Here is a 24767-nt window from a genome sequence, read left to right as displayed (position 1 = left end):
GAAGTATTTGTACAGTAATGCATTACTTGACCAACAGTATGCTGAAGTCCTAAATAGTTTCTGACCAGTTTTTCTTTTTTTTGTGTATACCTTAACCAGTTCACCATAACAGTAGGATACAGTAAGTGTCTGTGTATTTGTCTGCCTCTCATACCAGCTGCTCTGTTTCTGTCATTCCAACGATGGCACATCACAAGCATTTCTAGTAATAAAATGCATTGCATTTGTCATTCCAACAGATGACGCATCATGAACATTAACACTGCTTTTACGAATTGCATACCAAATGGCATATAACAGAGACATATGCATTGCATGGTGCACTGGAAACATTAATGCTAAGGTCTGTAACCCACCTTAGATGGGTAGCATAGCTAGTAATGTATAAATAAGTTAATTAAGTATAGTAATGGATTTTCTCATGTTATACTGGTTTGTGAATTGGTTTTGTAAATGGTTAGCATATAAAATGAAAGGTATATATAAATTAAATTAATCGGGGTGTTCACCCTGTGTAGGACTGGCAACCTATCCAGGGCTGGTTCCAGTGGGGCTGGGACCCTGTGACTCTGTACATAATCAATGAAGTCTGAAAAAGAAAGATTGGATGACTGATTCATGTTATAGTTCACTGTAAACTGTTTTGTGATGATATCTAAAAATGACAAACACTATACGTTCTAAAGTAAAGATTAGTTTGTTGATGGAGAGTAATAGATTTCAGTGTATTATAGTAGATTTTTATTTGTGTTGAAAATAGTTTGTGATACCACAAAATGACAGGCAGTAGATAAAATAAAGTCATTGACTGATGCATCAGATCCTGCTACAGTATACTGTATTATTAACTGGTTTGGTAATTGTTTCCAAAAGCATACACTGTGACAGGGATTTTATAAAGCCCAAACCATTTCATTAATGGGTGTACCTATAAAAAAAAAAAACCCTTAATTAAAAACAAAAGTCTTTTTACAGTTTTATTACTATCAGCAGTTGCTGAGTTTAAGAAAATAAAAGCTATCTAGTGTGTGAGGTACTGGGTCTGCTGGCCTTCTCTCTTTATTTTTTATCACACAATACAATTCCATTTTTACATATATAAAGACATTTTTGTATATTAACACTATTGTTTTGATAAGAAAAAGTGTTTACTTAAGTATATTTGTGAATCTTTCAGTGGCACGTAATTTAGATTTCACCTGTCAGGTGGTTTCTGAAAAGTGTTTGGTAGAAGTGGTTGCTAATTTAAATTTTATTTTTGTTTTTTCTAATGCACAAGAATTTATTGATTGCATTTCTAGCTTTTTTTTTCTTGCACAGGACCCCATTCCAGTCGTATAGAAAATGCATATTTATTGCTTTGTATCAAGGTATTGGTCAAGATTTTTCTTGTTGCTGCTGGAATCATGGAAATTACATTAAAAAAGATCTAAGCAAACCTCGGGCACAGCAGACACTGAGTATTAAGAAATGTAGAAATGGTGTCTGGCATTTTATTTTATCGGGCCTAGCAATGAATTAAGGGTATTGGAGATACTATATATTAGGGATTAAAAAATGCTTTAAAGAAAAAGAAAATCCTACCACACATTTTCCCTCAAAACCTGGAATGAGTAATAGTTTTGTAGAGACCCTATGCTGCTCAACAAAGCACAGACACAGCCTGGAAACTATGGTGGTTCTGTTCTTTTGAAACCTCGATTATACAGCTTTAACCTTAAACCATCTCCTGCCATTTTCTAAGCTTCCATCTTACTTCGATCCATAGTACATCTGTAACCCTTACTACACTAGCCTAGTGGTTAAACCTTACTGTATAGGCTGATGTTACCACATCACAGCCACAGCATAAGATGTCATGGATGGTCTTTCACCCAGTAAAACATAAGAATGATGACACTTATTTCCTTTCTTCACATTTCATCTATAATTTCTACCCTTTCATTATTATGATCAGTATCTGTCCTGTTCTATTCAGGGCTCCTACCACTTTCAGAACGGCATGCAAAACTAATGTGCTAGATATATAAATGTTCAGATTTTTAAGTCGAGCAGAATGACCATGTGACCAGAATTTTTCTTTAGCACGGCACCGTAACATGAGTTTATCCAATTGTACACTAACAAAACAAAAGTTTGAGATCCTTCATTGGGCATCATAGAACAGTGTGTCTCTGACCAGCAAAAAATGGTTCTGTCATTTCGTTTCTTTTCCTTTCTCACCTTCTTGCAGGCTATCTTGTATGTATAATGATTTGTTTTTGTAAGTCATCTCAATAATCATTTCATTTTCTCTTTTCTTTTCCTGTCAGAAGTGGGCAAGTTCAAAGCTCAAAGCTGGAGTGAAGATTTGCCCCTTCTTTTATTTCTAGAGCCCTTGCGTGATGTAAATGAAACATGATTAACATTGTATACAATATAAATACAAGAAAACAAAGATGAAAAAGGTCTGGGGATCCACCCCATATATTGTAGAGGGAACGGAGTAGTCACAAAAAACTGTGTCCAAAACGGGACTGAAACAAGAGGATATAGGTTGGGATTTTATAGGTGGTGGAAAGGAAGAGGTGGTTCCAGGAGAGAAGATGTGGAAGTGAGGTCAGCAGGAGGGTGTGGTCCAGAAAGGAATGGGGAAGCTGGTTAGGGCTTAGTTTGTCTTGCCTTCTAATGATCTGTAAGGGAAGGAGAGAAAGCATTAGTGCACAGTGTCAACCCTTGACTCTCCATTATAAGCCCAGTTAAGCCCATCGACTGCCTCCCAAGCACATGTGTGTGACAACAAACATACCTAGAGAGGAAGTGCTGGGGCAAAACAAAGACAAGATGTTTCTGGGTCTTAGGCCTGAGCTTAAACCCAGTCCTGACCTTTATAGCTGTTCACTCATTCCTTGTGCATACTGCCAATACCATGCCTAACAGTTAGCCTAGGTGACTTGCTTTGGGAATTCTCTCTGGAAAGTGATTATTGTTGGCCAGAAAGCCACTCATTTCAAATTCCATGTAGACCTGATATATGTGTTTTTTTTGGAACCAAAAATAGGGTAAGCCTTTTTAAGAATAGCCTAATTTCTGATCATGGTATAATATTTTGTCATATTAATTTTTCGTTGGGTCACCTTTGCCTCGTAGGGTGATATCCCAAATCAGACCATTTAATTTAAGAACTGGATTGTCTGATTCCTGTGTAGTTGTTGCCTGTAAACCACTGGCTTGGTCATCGTCCATGCTCCCCCACATCTTTGATGGACATGTTATCCATGTAATTGTTATAAAAAATCCACTCTTCCTTTGTACTATGCATAGAAAATCTATCCCTCCATTCTTTTACTGAACCCACGTTTAATATTAGAAGTGCCACACTTGATGCCTCACATGTTTTAAATCTTTAAATATTTCATCAGTGTACATTACATGCTCCAGTTCTTTCTTGATTTTTCCTAAATTGCTGCACTTAAAATGCCTATGTTGTTGTAACTCTGATGTTCTATTTAGAAAAAGTGATTGATGATATATTTCTTTGTTTTTTATATGGGAGACCCCTGCCAGAAGCAATGGTATTGAATATTAATACCCAGGTATAATTGCTGTCTAGCTCCTCCGGCTCGCACTTGACTTTATTTTCATATCCTTTACACTTCGACAAATGCTGCTGTTATCAACATTACTGAACATATATCATTTGCTGTCTCTTCAGCAGACAACTAGAAAATAATCACATAAAAAATGTCACACTTATAATCACCCACACTATGCGTGAAACATTGTGACAAAAATAATAGACAAACTAAAAACTGTTGGTGCTCCAATTATGTAAAATACGACTATAAACTCACTTGAAATAGCATTGCAATGTATTTCACACAACTTGGAATACAAAGTATACAGCCAGCATGAATTTAATGTAGACAAGGGAGAAAATGTCAGATGGCACATGGATGGAGCAAGATGCAAGTGAAGAGCACAACACTGGGAGCTGGCACAATTAGTGTTTTCACAGACACGGCAGACCTGACAATGTATGCAAATGGTATAATAAATGTGCTACTTACCCTTGAATGAGACAACTTTTACAAAAAAAAAATTGTTTGAGTAAAGCTATATTGCAATGCAGGCTCACGTATTGAATTACATACATACACAGTCACACTTAATGACTAACATTCACGGTTTGATGGCAGATGCAAGCACAAGCAAATAAAACTGACATTTTGTTCGTGTAAATTGTCGGGTCTGCTATAAAAACACTGCGAGTGAGCTACGTTCCATCTTTGTGCCTTTCACATGTGGCTTCTTGCATGTTCTTCTTGTTCCATATCAAAATGGTGCTGGCTGTGTACTTTGAACTGCAGCAAGTGTTTTAAGTAAAGGCAGACATAATCATTGATGAGAATTGTTGACATAAAAGTTTTTCTTGCCGTTGCTGAATATGTAGAGAACTGATTGCTTTCTTTTTAGTTAATATTTCTTTTTTTATCTGTGCAGCGACCGTCACCCCCCTTAATCCCTCCATCTGAAGAGGAGGAAGGTGAGAGAAGCTGTGGGCCTGCGGGCTTATGGGAGGCATTAACACCCTGTAATGGCTGCAGGAATCTGGGATTCCCTAGCATCTCTCAGGTATTAAGCTTGTTTGCACGTCTTTGTAGAATACATTGTTTTAAACAGCAGTCCCATCTCTGAGATTTACATTCACAGATAGTTTTTTTTTTCTCATAAACAAGATGTAGAGTAATGTCAGCTCTGTGATATTTTATGTAAAGTTTATTGAGCCATTTTAAATTGTGATGTTGAAAGGCCTTCCTCGATTCTCCTTTCACAGTTTGTGATTTTAAGCTTCTACATAAAGAAACAGAACATAGACTTTTAACGATACAGTGATTCAGCTCCAGGCATATGGTATGTCCGTCTCTGGGGACACTTTGAACTGATTTTTTTTCTTTCTGTCCCGCTACGGGTATGGTTGTGTAGTATTTCATCTCCCGTACTTCCAAGAAGACATGACCTTTACCTACTTTACTTAGCTAACACGTGTGATAGCAATGGCTTGTTTTGTGACACTAAATGCCAGATCCCTGCACAGTCAGGCAGTCCTTTCTTTGCGCTGCGTCCAACATTTGTAGTTGCATGCGGGGTGCCAGATTCAGCTGCAGTGCTTTCACTCACAAAGAAACTTGCCACTGACAACTCCTGTTTTCTGTGTTCCAAGCGGGACAGCCATTTCACTGATGAGTAGAGCAAATGGGCCCCGCTGAATAACCTAAGACATCTTTTCAAAAGATACTTTTGTTGTAGGTTTTTGAGGAATTTCACTTGCTTTTCTTTTATAAAGTTTCCAAAGATCTTGCAGACCATGAAAGGCTTTGAAATGACGGGCAGCTGAGCAGTAAAATGTGAAAGGAAGCTTACTGAATGAAAGTGTCAACTGAACAGAAAAACTTAACTTAGAACATTCCAAAAAGAAGTAGAGTAGCTCTGAACACATTAAATTATGAGGGGGCTAGTGCTTACACCTCGCCCTGTCAAGGACCATTTTCTGGCCTAGCCATATGAAATGAATATATTTTCCAGTGTTTAAACAGCTTTTGCCTGCATACTTTAGTGTATCCCCACATTTTCATCACACAGAGAACCAGAGACACATGGAATAAGTTGCCAAGTAATATGGTAGAGAGCAGGACTTTAGAGATCTTTAAAACTCCACTTAATGCTATTTTGGAGAATTGAGGTGGATAGGATTCACAAGTTTTATGAGGCTGAATGGCCTATTCTTGTCAAAATGTTCTCAAAGTTCTGATTTCACAAAGATACTCTTTAGATTAATGGGCCTGAGGTAATATAAATGACAGTATCAGTATATGTGTGTCCCTGAGCAAGTCCTTCAATGACTGCATGGTACCTGAAGTGGCCTTCGAGACTGCCCATGACTCACATAATTGAAAAAGCAGCTTCAGAAACTTGATGAATGGCTCAAGAAATGATTAATACACTTGATTGGCACCTCAGAAATTAACCTGCACAGGTTTGGGAGTGAATAAAGTTTAAGTGACTTATAGCACCTTGGCCATTTCTGACAGAAACACTAGTAAGGCCTGTCCAAGTCTTATTGGGAAATGTAAGTATTCAGTAGCTAGAGGTTTCCTTTTTAAATGCAGATTATAATTTGAATGGCATGGAAGTGCTGTAGGTTGCCTGATTTGACTGGCAAACCTCTATTTGTGAGGAACTTTTTTGTGTTGTTCAGATGGACTCTCAGTGGGAATTCTGGTTTCCATCCTTACAGTCAAAAGACACAAGGGTAAACTATTTTAGAATTCTAAATTGGCCTGGAAGAAAACATACCTTTGGATGACTTTATATTCTTTACAGATTTGGTGTTTGCCAAATTCTTCCAGAATCTTGAATTGGAAAAAACACCTTCAGGAAATATATTATATTTCTTATTGTGTGTGTGTGTGTGTGTGTGTGTGTGTGTGTGTGTGCACACTGTCTTTGGCTAAATTAAAAAGTCAATCATTGTGTGAACTATGCTGAAACTGGAGCCTGAATCGACTTGTTGAACCTGCTAGTGCTGATCTCCAACAATTCAGAAATAATTTACAAACATCCATTATTTCTGTGCCAGTTCAAAGCCAAGTGGAAAAGCAGTGTGGTGTTCCTCCTCATTTCATCCATTTTGGCTGGTGAATATCATTATGCTGTATCAAATTTCTTTTGGGTATAGACAGCTTTATGTTTTAAATATCTGTGGTGAAGGTAGAAGTTATATGGGCATGGCTGCTTTGTCCCGCAGAACATTTCAATACATACTGCTTTCTACCTTAAAAATATTCTTGGACAGGGCGGAAAAGCAAATCCTCTGTGTAATATGACTCCATATCCATTGTAGCAGTCAAGAAGCTTTTGTTCATCTGAATAAGTATTTGCTTCTGATCATGAGGCCGTAGGTTTCTGGGTAACCTTATGTTGTATGGACATGAAACAGAGAGAGAGATGAGTCCCTCAGCAATTGATTGCCCAACAGCAATTCCTAGCTGTTAACATTTTGGGGCTTGTCTGGTATCCGTTAAGGGTGAGGCAAATTTAGGGAGGTGACAGTCCTGCATAGTACCATACTGTTTCTGTTGTAGTAGAAGTCAAAAGGCCGGCTTCTGACTTAGGCGTCCTGGGTTTGCTGGCTAGGCTGTCTCTTAGAAAACATGGAAGGGACAGAGGAGACACCCTGAGTGATTCTTCACTGCTGACAAATGGTTAAAAGAACTGAAGGAGTGCAAACACACAAAGATCCCTTTATTTGCTTGCAGTCGTGCATTTTATTTTAAAAAAATATGACAGGAATAAGAAAAAAATAAAGAAGCTTGGGTTCTCACAGCCACACACTTGTGTTTTTAAGGATTTTTTTTTTCCATAAGAGACTGGAAGTCCAGAAATTTCTGGTACTCTGTAACTTTCTTTCCAATCATAACTTTTAACAGAGTTCATCTTTCTAGTGGCTTCTTTCCTTCATGAAGATGGCCACTGTTGACACATTAGCAGATATTGTGTTATCAGACACGCATGGCTGTATTGAAGGGGTACATGAACTTTAACCTAATCTGTTCAGTTTCTCTTCTGAAACTCCTGCTGTGCCACTGCAAAGTTATTGTTCCTGTCCATAAGGAGGTAACCAGACATTCTAGCAGTCTTAGGATTCAATAAGAAAAGTTTTTAAGTTTTTTTTTTTACACATTGTCCACCATAAACTAGCCTACTGTACCTAGGTAGGGATGGGTGTCCATATCAGAAGTGTGATTTTGTCTGACTTTGATCGGAACTTTATTTTTTAAAACTAACTATTGACTCTCCAGAGGTTGATCTCCTCCACCTCTTCTATCCTCACCTGATCATATTTCAATTGTAATGTTAATGAATGTCATTTTGTCATAATTTGTTTGTGGTAATCAATTGAATTTGTTTTACTGGGTGTTTAACTGTACTGTGCACATTTGTGAATGTAAATGTATGGCTTAACAATTTACTGCTATGTACTGCTATACTACATCAATCCATTATCCAACCCGCTACATCCTAACTACAGGGTCACGGGAGTCTGCTGGAGCCAATCCCAGCTGACACAGGGCGCAAGGCAGGAAACAAACCCCAGGCAGGGCGCCAGCCCATTGCAGTGTACTGCTATACTTTAAAACAAAATGTTTGAGTTCCTTTAATTAAAGGATCCAATCAAGTGAGTTTTAAATGTGTCTTTTCTGATTGTTTTAATCCTGTCAGGAAATATAACTGTCACAACTAAAACCTGAGCAATTTTAGAAAGGTACTGTATCTTTCATCTGAAGTTGTGAAGTTTAGTTTTCAAAGATGCGATAAAAAATCTTCACAGAGGCTTTTCTTAGGGGAATTCTCATTTATTTGATCAGTGCCAACTCGTTTTAACACAGACTGAAGTATATTTGTGGTGTGAAATGCAGGTTATTGATAAAACTGAGTCGGTGGAAGACAGATGTTTATCTTGGCATCAGTGGGTGCTGGGCATTAACCAACCATGGACAGGGAATCCATTCGTTGAAAGCTGCACTCATTGTATTGTTTTCGTACATTTCACAGTTGTTAACCATCAAGATATCACTGTCATGGAGTTGTAGCAAGATGAAGGGCTCTGTCAACACTGTAAAAACCTCAAGGCATATCTTCTCTTTATTTCTGTCTGCATACCACGTAACCCCACGAGGAGCAGTGCCTAACTTACACTGCTGTCTGACACACACATGCACAGACTATGCAGCTTCAAGCACTAACCTTGTCCTCTAGCTGACTGACCTATCCTAACACATTCTTTGTCTTCTGCATTGCCTGTTGTTTTGAGTGTTCCTTTTTGTCATAGTAGAGAGGATATTTGTTCCAGTCCAGTCTGGCTGTATATGAATAGAATGTGTATTTATAGTCACCTATTAATTTGGTACAGTGGTCATGCTGTTCTTGTTTTCTTTCTCCACCAGAACTACAAAAGACATACATCTGATTGACTAGATATACAGTACTGTGTCTCTGATATAATATATTTAATTGACATGATTATCATGCATACACTTACTCATTTTCTTCTTAGTTCAGAAGAGATCATGAAGATCAGAGTCTATCCTGACTGCATCACAAATAAGGTGGAAAACATCTGTGTATGGGTGACCAGTCCATCACAAGCCACTCCCATGAATGCACCAACCAATTTGGAGCTGCTAATTGACCTATCATTCATGTCTTTGGGAGGTGGGAGAAAAATGCATTGGAACATAAGGAGAATGTGCAGACCGCACCTAGACAGGAATTAAGCTATGAAGTGGACCATTCCGCCACCATGCCACTTCTACTTTCAATTCATTCAGTATAGAATAAATGGAAAACATAAACACCCAAAAAAATCATCATCACGGTATTTCAGAGATAAAAATAAATTTCAGCCCGTGTTATAATCCATTGTCACTTAGAAATATCATTAAACTATCTGCTTTTCTCTACCCCGTTTACGCACAGGTCTTCTTTACTGATTTGACTATAAAAAAGTGCTGCTGTTATTCCTTGGCCTTTGAGAATCCTGAATTACTGAGCATCAGTTTATTTTAAGTCATTTTTATCATTAGTGTAGTCATAATTGCAATTGTACCTTTGTGGCCATGATTTTTCTTTTTTTTTTTTGTTGATTAGCCACAAGAAGATCTTTGGATTCCGATTGTGAGGTTTTTATCAACATGATATAGAAAGAGGGAGCAATGCCCTATGAGTGACACAAGCAATCAAAAAACAAACTTCTGTTTTGAATGGCTCCATTTCTTTTAGTGAACACCAACCCACCGTGCTATACACCTTCTAAGATATATTTCAATTTGTTTTGTTTTTTTTTTACTGTTATTCTGCATTCAGATGCGATTGGACGAATGGTAAGTGAATGTTTCCAAGTCGTGCACGCCCTATGAACTCAGAGCTAATAATACAATTCAGAGAAAACAAAGCTGCCCAAATTCTCTGAGTTGTAACATAATGCTGACCGTTCGCAAAGTAAATTCTATATAATAAAAAATCGATCCTTGCTAGCCAGAAATGCAGTTTTTATGGTCAAACTGCATTTGGGGCAAGTGATACACATGTAATACATTTGTTTTACTCATTAATAAAATACAGTTTATCTTGAATTGCTTTTTGTTTTTTTTTTTTGTTTTTTTAAATAAAATAACAAAGAAAGAGCAACCTCGTGTTTCTCTGAATAGTCCGACAAGAAACTCGCATGAACACACCTAAGTGGGAAAATGAAATGTCATAACACAAACAAATCATAAGACCACAAGCAAATAAAGCGTTTTGTTCAGCATCACACAGTGACTCATGAAATGAGGATTAAACCAGCAACCTCCGTGTTTAAAAGTTTGCTGCCTTAATACCTTTTCAGCTTGGTTCAGTTTCTACCTGGTGTGGTTTTGGTGGAAAGTGTACGTTTTTCCCAGACTAGCATCGCTTTTCTTCCTTAGTCCAAAGATAAGCCTTAAGCCAAACTGGCCCATTGTGCATTAACCATGTGCAGGACTGACAGTCCTCTCCACTTCAAATTAGCCACAAAGTTTCTGTCTAATCTGCAACCCGCACCAGGAACAAGTGAGCACATTTTATGTGAAATACTGGCCTTAGGCCATGCATGGCAAGCTAGAGTCCATATTTCATACATTTTATCTAAGAGATTGTACAACAGCTAGAAACATACATTTGCTTTCATCCATTGTGAATACTTCCAGCTTTCAGTTGATCTTGGAAATATGATTACTGTTTGTTGTGCTGTATAATTTGATTTCGATAAATGTGTTGCATTATCTGTAATGAGAGACTGGGCCCATTGTAAATCATCTGTGAAGCTATAATGAGAGAATCCTTTCCCCTCTAGGGCTGCTATAGTTAATCTTCTCTCCCAGTTCCCTTTGAATGATGCCTCACTTAAAGTGACATCTGTTGAAGGGTTCATTAAAGACCGAGAGCCACTAATCCGAATATGCTGTACGTGGGAAAAAAATTCTTTCTTTTATACATAGGTTTTATATTCCTTTATCACAGTCAGCAGGAACCAAGTTTTGCTATCACTTTATTTGACTCCAATTATTTATTCAGTGCATTTTGCTTTTGTGAAAAAGTCTTCTGCTCTCTACACTCATTATGTTTGGTTTCCTATTTATAAAATGCAATATGTGAAGCTTAAAGAAACAGTGAGGTGTACAGACATATGCTAATTCAAAAATTTTGAATATTAAAGTAGTATTTTCTGGTACGCTCTTATTTCTGTCATAAACATACTCGCTTTTGAATATAAAGCATCAGCACTCCTTATTTGTTAGCTCTTTTTAATTGGATACCCAGCTGGCTTTTGCCTTAATCTGTACTTTGAATGCAGAATGTTGCAGTCATGAACTACTTTAATGTCCAGACTGACTGATTATTAAATCAAGCATCAGAGACCAGATAGATAGATAGATAGATAGATAGATAGATAGATAGATAGATAGATAGATAGATAGATAGATAGATAGATAGATAGATCCTCCCGTACCTCTCATTAAACTGTCATCATTTATAACTAGTCCCTAATCCATTTATAACTAGTCCCTCCACTCATCCCAACACCATACTCACCTGTAGGTCTCTCTAGAGGGAGATACCCAGAGACCACTTCTTGCACAACTTCCAAAATCACTTCCATGAACAGAATTGTCCTGTGGAACTACTAAGTGTGTATGCCTAGGGCTCCACCAAGTGGCCCCAGGTGTTCTTATCCTTCCAAATACCTATTCATAGTTAAAATGCCCCCTCTCTGACTGTAATACTTGAACATTAAACCTTCATCCATTTCCATGCCCCGAAAGTAATTAACTCCAGAACTTATATGCTGGTCTCTCCATATTCTTCAAAGAACTAGCAAATCTTATGCCTATGACTGTGTCAAATACCACCTGGCATTCTGGAGTAATACATTACTTACCCCACCAGGACCCAGCACTTCCCTATCTTTCTGGGATTTTCATTTAATAACATAGCACTTAATTTATTCCCAGGGGGACAGGGTGATAGTCAGGTTTTACTAAACTCAGATGTGCAAATTATATGCCAAAGTACAAGGGCTGTTATAGAATTTGAAGTAGTTAATCAATGATAAAGTCTTTATCAGAAAACATTTCACAAAATTCTTTCCTTGTCTATTTACTAAGGTCTGACAATATTCATGAAAGTGACCATCATTTATTATGTGGCTGTCGTGATTACATAACACATGCATTACAAGCCTAACCATAATATAATGACCAAATTCCAGCCAGCCCCCATGAAGTACAAACCTACAAAATGACAAAAAAAAGACATCACTGAAAAAATGGTAGTCAGCAGCATAACTACAGTAATCTATGTGTCCGCTCAGATCCAGACCTTGGATGACATTGAAGATTTTGTGTCCTTTTCTCCAGTGCCCCATAACATATACCATATTTATAGTCTTTATGTTTATATTGATTAAATGTGATATCTAAACATTCTGTATATTTATTTTTGGTGCTTATCATGTTTAGCAATGCACAGTTTATACTTGTAATGAATATTCAGTATTTTTTAAATTGTAATTGCTTAAGATTAAATTAAACAAAAACATAGATCATCATCACCAGTGTAACATCTCATTTTCTGCCCTTACTCAGGTTAATGGTTGTCCCCCAGATGTTTTTCTTGCATTTTCTGTAGTCATGTGAGTCCTTTATTGTGAGTCTCATTCTTTTCATATCATGTGACACCACCTCCAATCACATCTTCTTTGGCCTCCCTTTCAACTTCATCCCTTCCATCTCTATTTTGATTAATTTCTTCACTTAATCATGCATTGCTCCACATGACCAACCCATCTTAATAGGTTTTTCCTCAGCAAAATACTGAACACCTCCACATCAAAGTCTTTCTGTCAGCTCTGTGACATTCCCCACATCTCATGTCTGTTCTATACAGTTTTGCTTCATGTTCCACCTTCCTCAGTCATGTCTCACATGAATAGATCAAATTACTCTTCACACAGCTTTCATAAATGTTTCCCTTCAATGCCAGAGAATCTCCTTTAGACTTCAGGCTGGAGATCTGTTCCTGGAATTTCTTCCACACACCTCTCACCCTGGCTACTACCGTTGAGTCCAAACCTACTTCTGCATTCAACATGTCACCTAATGACAAGAAATTCTTTAGTTTCTCCTACATACATAATCCTGAAAACTTGCTTCCACTGGAATAGTCTAAATATGGCAGTTTTATTTTCCAGTAGTATTCTTTTCTGTTTAACGTAAATGACCAGCCTTTTAAATGAGCTTTATATGTGACCCTAAACTGCACTGAAAACCAATGTCTTCATCATGTAATGTCAAGATCAAGATCCTACTAAGGTCATTTATGGATAACTTAACCCTTTTAATTTACAATGTATTCTTATAAGTGGTTTAGGTAAAGATATATCAAGCAATTTCTTTCATCATTGTTGATGGGGAAAAAAGATTACTTTAATTATCAGAAATCCTGGAAGACTTAGAGAGGATTCAAAATTGAATTGCTGGGCATTTAATTAAATTTCATATACATAAAGCATAGGGTAGAGCTGTCAGACTCGTCCTGGAGCTGAAGAGTGTGAGACATCAAAACTGATGGAATGAAATTCAGAGACTAGGCACCTAATTCATTTAAGAAGGGACTCAGAGCAGGCTCAGTGAATTAATGCCTCCACCCATGTGTGCCATATTTCAGATCCTTACCTAACTTATACAGAAATCCAGAACTGCCTCTGAGCTGCGTGTCTTCTACACAGTGTGCAGGGCCCCAGTTCTGTCTTTGTGGGTATTGCTAATGGTGCTCTGTAGATGAGGGTCATTGTAGATGACTCGCATAAGGAGCAGATGTTAAAACATATGTAATGCTTGTACTGTAACTCCAAGAACTATGACCATTATCAGTATAGAGTTTGTGCATTTCTGTTCATTTCAGTTTTCCATGTTTCTTATTCCCTCCATTATTTTAAAGACATGCATGTTAGATTGACTTATTAATGGCTTGAGGGACCACTCAGTGTGTGGTGCACTCTATCATTCTAGATTTGAATTGGTCCAGTATGAGTAAGTGTGCACATGTACATGACTGTGCCCTGAAACTATTGTGGCCATTGATCATGAAAAAATAGATTAACACATATTAAATGTACTTTTAAATATTTTTCTACAGTATGGGAGAAAGATATTGAAAACAGTGCATGGTGCTGAGAAATCCCTGAACAACCCTCTCACTAGCCTATAAAAATAAGTCTTGGCATTTTATACAAACCTACTTCCTGCAAGGGTTTAGTTTACTCACCTAGCCTTTTTGAGTCAAACTTGAGTGCCTGCCTGAACTAACTAGCTCTGATGTACTGTAAACCATTATAAAGCTGAATAAGGAAAAAGCAAAATAAACTAAAACAGAACAAGCAATCCAGAACACACAATCAATAAATAAATAATTAAAATGATGGAAACTACTAAAAATGACACATCAAATACCTTGGCACAGGTGAATAACATTCTATAAAGGTGTTTCCAAATAGGGGCGGCACGGTGGCGCAGTGGTAGCGCTGCCTCGCAGTAAGGAGACCTGGGTTCACTTTCCGGGTCCTCCCTGCGTGGAGTTTGCATGTTCTCCCCGTGTCTGCGTGGGTTTCCTTCGGGTGCTCCGGTTTCCTCCCACAGTCCAAAGACATGCAGGTTAGGTGCATTGGCGATCCTAAATTGTCCCTAGTGTGTGCTTGGTGTGTGTGTGTGTGTGTGTGTGTGTGTGTGTGTGTGCCCTGCAGTGTGCTGGCGCCCTGCCCATGATTTGTTCCTGCCTTGCGCCCTGTGCTGGCTGGGATTGGCTCCAGCAGTCCCCGTGACCCTGTGTTAGGATATAGCGGGTTGGAAAGTGACTGACTGATGACTGATGACTGTTTCCAAATAATATATAACACTTTAGTTTACATATCAGCAAAAATGCATCTATTACTCATTTACTCTCATGTTACAAGACCTTAATATAGACTTCTGTGGGTCTTCATCGCACTTATAAAACATCAGTAGTGTGATAAGAAATAATGAATTCAAAACTGCAAATAAGAGTTGGGGAATTGCCCCATATAATATCTGCGAATTTGGGCCAAACGTGTTGAAAAAAACAAAACAGTTGACAGTTTACAGCAGTGGAATGATGGTTTAAATACAAAATGGCTACAGGAAATGAGTTGGCAGGAAATGATGGAAAACCCGGAAGTGATGTCATCTGGTAGAGCCGGAGAATGGAAGTGATGTCATCTGGTAGAGCCGGAAGTGACGTCATCACCATGTGCCGGAAAAAAGTGACATTATCAGCGAGGGACCGGAAAGTGATGTCATCCAAATGTGCCGGAAGTGACGATCACAGAAGGAGTGGATTGTATGGAGCCATTTTCAGATATCGGAAGTGTTGTTGGTGAGTGGGTGTTATTATTATTTTTCTTTTTTTGTTCTGTAGAGACAGAGAGAGAGACATCAGTACCCCAATTCAACCCCCTGTCTGATATTATATTGCTCACCTCAGGGCTTGTTGACTGCCTCCTAAGCTCACGTGTGTGACAGTAGTTACAGTAGGTTATTCATTGCTGTGCAGTGTGGCGTATTGACATGATGGTAACATTACTTGTTGATACAGGACTTATACTAAGTATGCAATATCAAGAGACATATCTCAGTTAAAACTCCTCAGACCACTCCAAGGTGACGTTTTATTTGTAGGTCAAATTGCAGAGATGAATAAATACTGTACTGATGATTTGTAAGTGTTATGAAGACCCAAAGAAGTCTATATTAAGGTCTTCCTACATAATAATACATAACAACTGTATTTTGCAGTAACTAAGCTAATGTTACCAATATATCAAAAGACAGAGTCTGACAAATCTAGTGAAAGCATATCCAAGTCCTTTTTATAAGAAAAACATGACTGCTGTGACACTGCATGCAACTATATGTCCTATGCAATAACTTGGCAAATTAGAGCATGGTGAACATGTCACATATCACAGCAGTGGTAACAACCAAACGTACAATGATGTGAATATCCAATTATGTCACAAGAGTATCCATTTAACACAAACAACAGAAGACAGTAAGCTAGACAAGGAAATACAAAACTAAATGATCCTGCCTTTAATCCAGTTCTTTTAAAATTTCCAGTGAACTTGTAATGAGACAAGTAGATTTGGCCAATGGATTTTGGGTTTATCAGTGACACCATAAAGTTCTACATAGTTTTTTCCTTGTATAATGTCACATTTCAGGTATGTGCTCTTTAGAATTGGTTGTTGTAAATAGTCCTTTCAGAGCAACACTTATTTACAAAATAAATAAAACTAAAATATATCACAATTGTAAAATTAAAATAAACTTATTTAAAATTGCTGTTTTGCTGCTTCTCTGTCTGACATTACACATTACTTGAAAACTGATTTTACTGTTTACTCAGCTGCATCATTCCAAAATTTATATTTTATTTTTTTTTAATACAAACAGTAATCTAGTGTTTACTGTTGGCTCATGGCATTATTTATATTGAATTGTTCTTTAAATAATCATGCTGCATGGATTTTCTGATTAGCAGAGGGTTGTCATTGGCAAAGGCCCACCAGAGTGCTTTAACAGAGGTTGAAGAGAAGCAGAGAGGGACTCCCGTCTGCCCTTAACATGTTTATTTTAAAGTAGCATCTGGTATCTACACTACTAATTCATAAATAATTTTAAACACTTCAATCATGTTCCTCCTAATCATCATTTGCTTACACTGACAAGGTTCAACTCCTTCATGCTCTCCTCATAGCTCATACTTCTCAGTCCTGAGATCAGCCTAGTTGCTCTTCTCTTGAATTTCTCTACCACTGCTATGTCTTTTTTGTAATTTGGGGACCAAAACTGTACACAGTACTCCAAGTGAGGCCTCACTAGTGTTTTCTATAACTTAAGCATACCCTCCTTTGACTTGTGCTCTGCACATCATAATATATAACTGGATGTAGACATTGATGAGTCCACTGCAACTCCTAAGGTCCTTCTGATAAGGTTTACTTTCAATTTTCAGACCTCCCACTGTGTTACACAAATCTAACATTTCTACTTCCTATGTGTAACAGGTTGAATCTACTTACATTGACTTTTGTCTGCCACAAATCTGCCCAAGCCTGTATGCTGCCCAAGGCCCTCTGTAACAATGTAGCTGATTCTACATTACCTGCCGCTCCACCTTATTTATAATACTTGTTGAAAACAGGTAAAAGAAAAATTTTAAAATATTTGCTATCTTTTGCTCTACATATATCTTTCAGTACCTTTCCTCTGTATTCATGTGTGCAAACATCTCTTCAGCAGCGATCCATCTCTCGAGTCTGTTCTTATGAAGCCTGCTTCACAGACTCTGTCATTATTTTTGAGGGGTCTTTCTCACCTCCTGTTCTGTTTTATACTTTGTCTTTGAAGGTAACACCCTCAGCATGCACCTTTACTCCTCTTTGTGCATCACAAACTCGCACTTCCTCTTTCATCGCATCACCAAAGCCAAAGTGACCAATCACACTTAAGTCAAACTGACCAATCAGATTGCTCTGAGAAACTGGACACACAGACCGTAATGTTTCATTAAATATACAGATTTTTCTTGAAGGCTAACTTGGTAGGGAAGAAGTGAGACCAGGTGTTCAGACAGAAGAGAGAGACAAAAGAGACAAGAAAAAGACTACTTTGTCATGCTTTGAGAAGTAGAAAAGTGAGGATGTCATCGCACCACCCAGATAGATCCAAATCTGTACAAGGCATGTCCAGCAGTGCTTTAGGTTTTTGTTCTGTGTTGCATGTTGCTAATTTTCTTCTATCACATTATACATCTTGTCACTGTTTATAGCATAACATTTCCAAATCTAATTCATCCTGTTTGGGGTCTCAGGGGGCTTGGAGCCAGTTCCATCTGATTCAGGTATAAGGCAGGGACTGACTCTGAGTGGTTTCGCAATTGATAGAAGGGCCTATTCATACACATACCTACCCTTATACTCACAAGTGGCCGTTTTCATTTAATAACGTTGGTAAAATCATCTCACTTTATTGGCATTATATAGAGCTGGAGTGAAAACCAGGTGGTGCACTTTATCGGTGGGTTAAATATTTGGATGACTCATAAAGACAAATCTAGTATGATAAAGTGGAATCCCGGAAAGAAGCGCACAGGAAAAAAGTGCACAGGATATATCCGCACAGAAATAACCACACGGGAAAAATACACACACGGGAAAAACTGCACACAGGAAAAACTGCACGTGGATAAATGCACACATGGAAAAATGCGCATACGGCAAAGGCGTATATGCAAAGAAGAAAAAAATTGTATATTATACATCGCAATAAATGAAATTGTATAATTGTTCACTAAATGTGTGTATAAGCTTGTATGTTTTAATTTGTGCTAATTGGGATAGTGGGCTGTTGGATGGTCCATAAAATAAAATAGTCATTAATCCTTTTATTACTGTCATTGTTGTGCCTAAATTACCATTTCTAGGAAATTATTATTATTTACAATAGTTTTCAGAATTTATATTATACCTTCTTATTCCACAGGTAGGCAAATTAGGGTTTTATAGTTTTGATTATGGCAAGTAAGTAAATGTCGTCCTATAAATAGGCCACATAGTTAGAGTTTTTTTTAATCTTCCCTAACTTTCGAGCAAGGCAAGTCGACATTTTTTTTTTGAATAAGCGAGATGGAGTTTTTGACCAGTCAGAAAAGCAAGCAAATTCTCGGTTACAAGGGATTTGAATATCTGCGTTTTCGCACAACAAATGGAATAGATACAAAGTGCCATTCCTTAATGAAAATGAAGAACGGAGACATTGTACAAGAGCAAACCAGTCATTGTTTTATTATAATAAAAATGTCTAGCAGTATAGGTGGAGTATATTTTATATTTGTAATAGTTATATGTCGCCGCCGTGTGCTTTTTTCCGCGTGCGCACTTTACCGTATGCGTATTCTTCCACATGCGTTTTTTTCCATGTGCGCATTTTTCCGTGTGCGGTTATTTCCCGTGCACTTATATGACTGTGCGCTTTTTTCTGTGCGGATATATCCTGTGCGCTTTTTTCCTGTGTGCTTCTTTCCGGGATTCCACTTTATCATACTAGATATGTCTTTATAAGTCATCCAAATATTTAAGCCATTTTATCTTTAGTCTTGGCCATTACTGTTTATGTTTATTTTAATCTAAATGAAGATGTTCAACTGCCTTAATAAAAAATGCAGCTGATATTAGCTAATTAGATTAGACAGTATATTATTTATTAGATAGCTTCAAATTACATATGCATGTAAAATGTAAGGCTAGTATTTCATGGGAATTTAAATACAATTTTAAACAAAATATATACATATAAAGTATTTTAAATGACATGTTGTTTCCTTAAGAGGCATTAGCTCTCTGGAAATGTGTTCTTTTGAATTGTGGCGTTTTAATTAACCTGAATTTAAATAATTATAAATAAAAAAGGTATTATCCCCACCCCTCATGCAATAAGACGGTTAAAAGATTACATGAGAAGCATAAAGGATAATCTAGCTCTTTACTGATGGGTTCACGTGGTATTACAGACGGGAAGCTTATGACACAAGCCGTGGGAATCTTGATCTGTGCAGTCTGTCATCTTTCGTCGCCACACTGAAAGGATTTTAGCCGGACAGAAGACATAATCTTCTGCCCAGCCTTGGACGGAAGACATACTCTTCCACCCAGAAGCTTCAAAGTGTTGGCCGTAGGTGTGCATTCTTAAATACTGGTTGCTCCATGTGCAGGCTCCTTGACTCCGTTTCCAAACAAGGACAGAACAGGATTCAAACCCCACCTTCAAACATACAGGAATAGCACAATGCCTACATACAGTTCTCATTCTCCCAACAAGGAAAGAGGTTTTTTATGCTGACAGAAGACAAAAATATACTGGTCTGTCTTTAGGCTGACTATTCAATTCTCCATTTGTCTTTGGCTCTCTAGTCCTGTGCTTGGCTCGGCAATTCTAAATGAAGATGCGGTGCCCCTCTGTACCATACTTGGTCTGCCTGTATGAATGAGTCTATAACAGTAGGCACAGAGAACAGTGACATTAAACTTAATAAAAACACATAGTATAACACATGTAAATAAAATGTGTTTTACCAGTTGGAAAATGTTTAGCTACTGAATATAACAGTAGGTTTTTTAATGTTGCTAATACATCATGATGTGTCTTTATAAGTGTCAAGCAAACACACAAACCCCAGAGAGTGCTCAATGGGTGTTACCTGTATAGCTTTTTTGGTGGCGAGAAAGAGGAGTATAACAACTTTACAATATTTACATAATGCAATGACACTCATGATCCAGCCATACTGTAAATAAAATATATGCTCAAAGCCACATTTTGGTGGTTTATGAAATATTCTCTACCAATCATGCATAAAGATCATCACTGTAGCAGATTGTTCAACTCTTTTTTTTTTAACTGTTGACAAGTTTGAAGTCTTGAAAGGAAGTTAATCGAAAAGAATGCCAGGCGTCTCTTATAGAGTATTGAGTTTGTGCACAGCAGAAGGTGAATGCTGTCAGAAACAGGAGTGTGTCCAGATGAGTATGACAGTCAACCATACGGTGTTCAGGAAAGCATGCAGTCAACCATACGGTGTTCAGGAAGGCATGCATACAGTAACTGTTACAAAAGGTCATCATCACTTGCCTTATACTGAATATTCTCCAGGTTCTTCTAATCTCCTAGGAGCAATGAACCCAAAGAGAAAATTCAGTTGCTTTTAACTTTCATTTTGTCATTTAATTTTTTATGCAGTTTCTTTGTATAATATTTAAAGATTATGTACAACTAGTTAATGAAAGGCTGAATTGTCCCAGTATTTGTTAGTGCTGCTGTGTAGTGTTTCATTTAGGGGTTCTATATAGGTATGTCTACTGTTTTGTGCTTAGTAGCTGTAGCTGTAGAGTTTGTTTTCAGCACACCGTGATCCTGACGTGGGCTCAGTAAAGTGGATGGATACAGCAGATGGACTAAAGGGCATGCTCTACTCTGATAGACTAAGGGAATTAAAATTCAGTAGTCCAGAACGGAGAAGGCTATGTGGGTGTTATGTCAGTCAGTCAGTCATTTCCCAACCTGCTATATCCTAACTACAGGGTCACGAGGGTCTGCTGGAACCAATCCCAGCCAGCATATGGTGCAAGGCAGGAACAAATCCCGGGCGGGGCACCAGCCCACCACAGGGCACACACACCCACACACCAGGGACAATTTAGGATCGCCAATGCACCTAATCTGCATGTCTTTGGACTGTGGGAGGAAACTGGAGCACCGGAGGAAACCCACGCAAACATGGGGAGAACATGCAAACTCCACGCAGGGAGGACCTGGGAAGCGAACCCAGGTCTCCTTACTGCGAGGCAGCAGCGCTACCATTGCGCCACCGTGCCGTGTTATGTAGTAGTATGTATTCATCAATAAAATGTCAAGGGTTATCCTGCTACAGTATTTCTTATATGGTGAAGGTATGGTTATGTGTGCATGTGTAATAGAAAAAGGGGGTATGGAGTTTAGAGCAAACAGTGTGTATGGAATAAACGATGAGGAGACAAGAGTGTGAGAAAGGCATATAAGCATTTGTGGCTGTTTCAGTTTTGTGAAATAAAGTTTTCACCCTATGGGATTGTATTTAGAAGTATAACAGAAGATATGAAGATACAACAGTGGGGACCAGATCCAGGTCCTCAGTATTCTCGTGTGTTAAAGTTGATGCAACTGAATTCTTTCATTTAAATAGTGAATCATGTCTTTGAAACACCAGTGAAAATTAAGGGAGGTGTATGTAAAATGGAACCCAGAAAGCACACAATGGATTACACAAAGGTTCGCGGAAATCTGCAACAATCTGGTCATATAGCCATTTAAGGTTTAAATAGTATCTGGATAAGATATTGGGGCAATTTAATTATTAGCTGATCCAACAATCTTTATGCATTGGAAGACCTCATCTAGTTTTTCAGACTTACTATGATGGATACAGAGAAGCCTTCACTTGAAATGTCAGAAAAGCCTTGTTTTATATCATTTACAATTTGTTGGTAAAACCTTTTCGATATAGGAAAGGGGTCATCTTTTTGGAGGATATCAAAAACTGAAACAAGTAAGTTTTAATCTGAAAAGTATAATTTAATGGATTCATACACTGAGATCATCTGATTGTATAAGCTTGCCTGGAAACTTTAATGCAAGTATCACTTTGACAAGCTTTCTTTGTTCTAAGGGGCCAAATAGGCCATACATTGTATATTTTTGTATGTAGTGTATTGGTTTACATATTCACACTTTGTTTATGAGTACGTACTATTGGATTGCATGTATACTTTATTGTTTTGTGTATGAAAACAACCCTGGTTTCATTTATATGAACTCTGTTTTTATGTGCGTGTGTACTATTGGTTTGTGTTTGAACTACATTGGTTTATTTTTTGGTATTTGATACATACACATACACTACTGGTTTTCCTATGCAATATATAGATTTGCACATTTATGTCACTGTGTGGTTTTTATTGGTTTGTGAGTGAACAGCATTGGTTTCCAATAAAGTATTTGTGTAAATCAAGAATAAATATCTTTACATCAATAGTGTGAACATGTAAACTAATTTGCCACAAAAAATATATGATGTATGGCCTATTTGGCCCCTCAGCAACCACTTGCACCAGGAAGCATTATTTAAATCTTGTGAATAAACTTTGATAGTATGGCTAGACTTTCACTGGATTATAATGAGCAGATGCCTTACCCAAAGTCAGCATTGGAGTCCCATGAGGATATTACTCTTTCTATTTTATATTAATGTCATTGATTCAAACATACTTATTAAGCTTGTGATATTTGTAGATAACAACAAAATCTGAGGAATGGCAAATATTGAAAATGAAGACAAACCAAACCAGAAAAACTTACTGTACCTTCAAAAGGGTGCAAGGATTGGTAAGCAATATTTTATTGTAGATGAGAGCAAAGCGCAGGATACAAATAAAATGGACATATGCACAGTTCTAAGTTTAAATAATATACCTAAACCTTCTTAATCCAGTTCAGGGCAATTGCAGATGCAGCACATATCCCTGTAGTACTGGTCACAAGACCTCACAGGGCCCTCTCACCTACAGAATCATACTGACTCCACAACGATTTGGAATCAGCAGTACACATAAGGTGCACATTTTTTGGAAATGTGGGAGGACAAATAGATTACCTGGAGAAAAACCCAAGCAGACAGGGGTACAGAATGTAGACTCTTCATGAACAATGACAGGACGTGGGATTCAATCCCAGGATGTTGAGTCTGTACGTACTGCAAGACTGTGCTGTCATTTTAAGTAGGTGTCTTTAAAATGTGTTGTAATTATTAACCTTTTATATTATATTTTTAAATTTGGATGTCTGCCTTTAATGATTTTGGAGCCTTATTTTGAATCTCAATAGTGGCCTTTTGGTTACTTCAGCAGACTGAGGGACCTACTAACCAAGGCACTGGACTACTAGACTACTTAGCTGTAGTCAATGTCTCAAACTCACAGTATGTCTGTCAGCATGAAATTTAACCTACTTGGGCTCCATTAGTCAGGCATGTATACATGTATTTATGTACTGTATGTATTACTAAAAAATTGTGGTGTGGTGTTCACTATGTAAAATAAAGGTTTATTGTATCCATTCTGTTTGCAGAAATTCTAAAACTAAGGCAGTGAACTCAGTGATGGAAAGAGCATAGTTTCCTCATTATTGCTTCTTCAGTTGCTCTTGTGAAAGAGACCTTCGTTAAACGTTTACTGTCATTAGGGCATCATCCTTTACCAAGGAAGTATTAAAATATGGGGAACAGTCCACGTCAGAGCAGACCACTCAGTTCTACATATCCCTTAATTTTTGTACACCTATAGCTGGCCATTGGGCTTCTGTAGAAAAACCTTAGGGTAGAAATGAGGGAGCCCCAAGGAAGATCTTTAGCTTTGGAAAGGCTTAGCAGACCATGACCACCAAGGAGCTGATCAGAATTCAATATTTCTAAAACCCATCATAGCAGTTACCATTTGGTTCCTGCTGTTGATTCATGGCGGTATCATTTTTTCTCATTTGGAGCAGCTCATAGCAGGGATTGGTTACTTTTTCAATGATCACTACAGTGATGATCAAGAGAAACATCCAAGTGGTAAACAATGTATGTTACATCATGAGCTTTATTAGGAATTAGCTACAGTATGTAATAATAATAATTCAGCCTTATTTTAAATGCTGGGTCCATTGAACTTGAATCTTCTGCTTATTGCTTGTCTCATTGGGCTTTCATTTCACATTACCCCAGGACTTATCTTCATGTGGTACCAGATTACTTCTGTTGAACTGAATTGGGAGCCTTTTCTTCTTTTATCTTCTAAAAAAGTCACACAAGTGATGCACCAGGTACATTTACCCTTTATTTTGTTACTTTAACATACTCGGCTACCCTATTAGCTTTAGAACTACAGAGCTGAAAAGTTACATTTTGCACTTAAAAAATATATCCAGACAGAATTTCTAAGGTCCAGAAGGGAATAACTGTTTCTTTATGAAACACTTCTGTTGAGGCATCATGGG

General features: G+C 37.7%; 1 protein-coding gene across 4 annotated transcripts in view; it reads left to right on the top strand.

The window, feature by feature from the left end:
- The window catches only part of anks1b (ankyrin repeat and sterile alpha motif domain containing 1B), a 1280504-nt gene that overhangs the window by 634031 nt on the left and 621706 nt on the right, over window positions 1-24767 (top strand). For 3 of the 4 annotated variants that reach the window (XM_028816795.2, XM_051924626.1, XM_051924628.1), the window contains exon 9: window positions 4483-4614. The exons of the other annotated variant lie outside the window; for it this stretch is intronic. In XM_028816795.2, coding sequence (XP_028672628.2) covers window positions 4483-4614 — 132 coding nt within the window. The remainder of the gene's footprint in view (window positions 1-4482; window positions 4615-24767) is intronic. 4 annotated transcript variants of the gene reach the window in all.

The sequence above is a fragment of the Erpetoichthys calabaricus genome, chromosome 1, assembly GCF_900747795.2.
Source record: "Erpetoichthys calabaricus chromosome 1, fErpCal1.3, whole genome shotgun sequence".
Lineage (NCBI taxonomy): Eukaryota > Metazoa > Chordata > Cladistia > Polypteriformes > Polypteridae > Erpetoichthys > Erpetoichthys calabaricus.
This window is presented reverse-complemented; position numbering and strand designations above follow the sequence as displayed.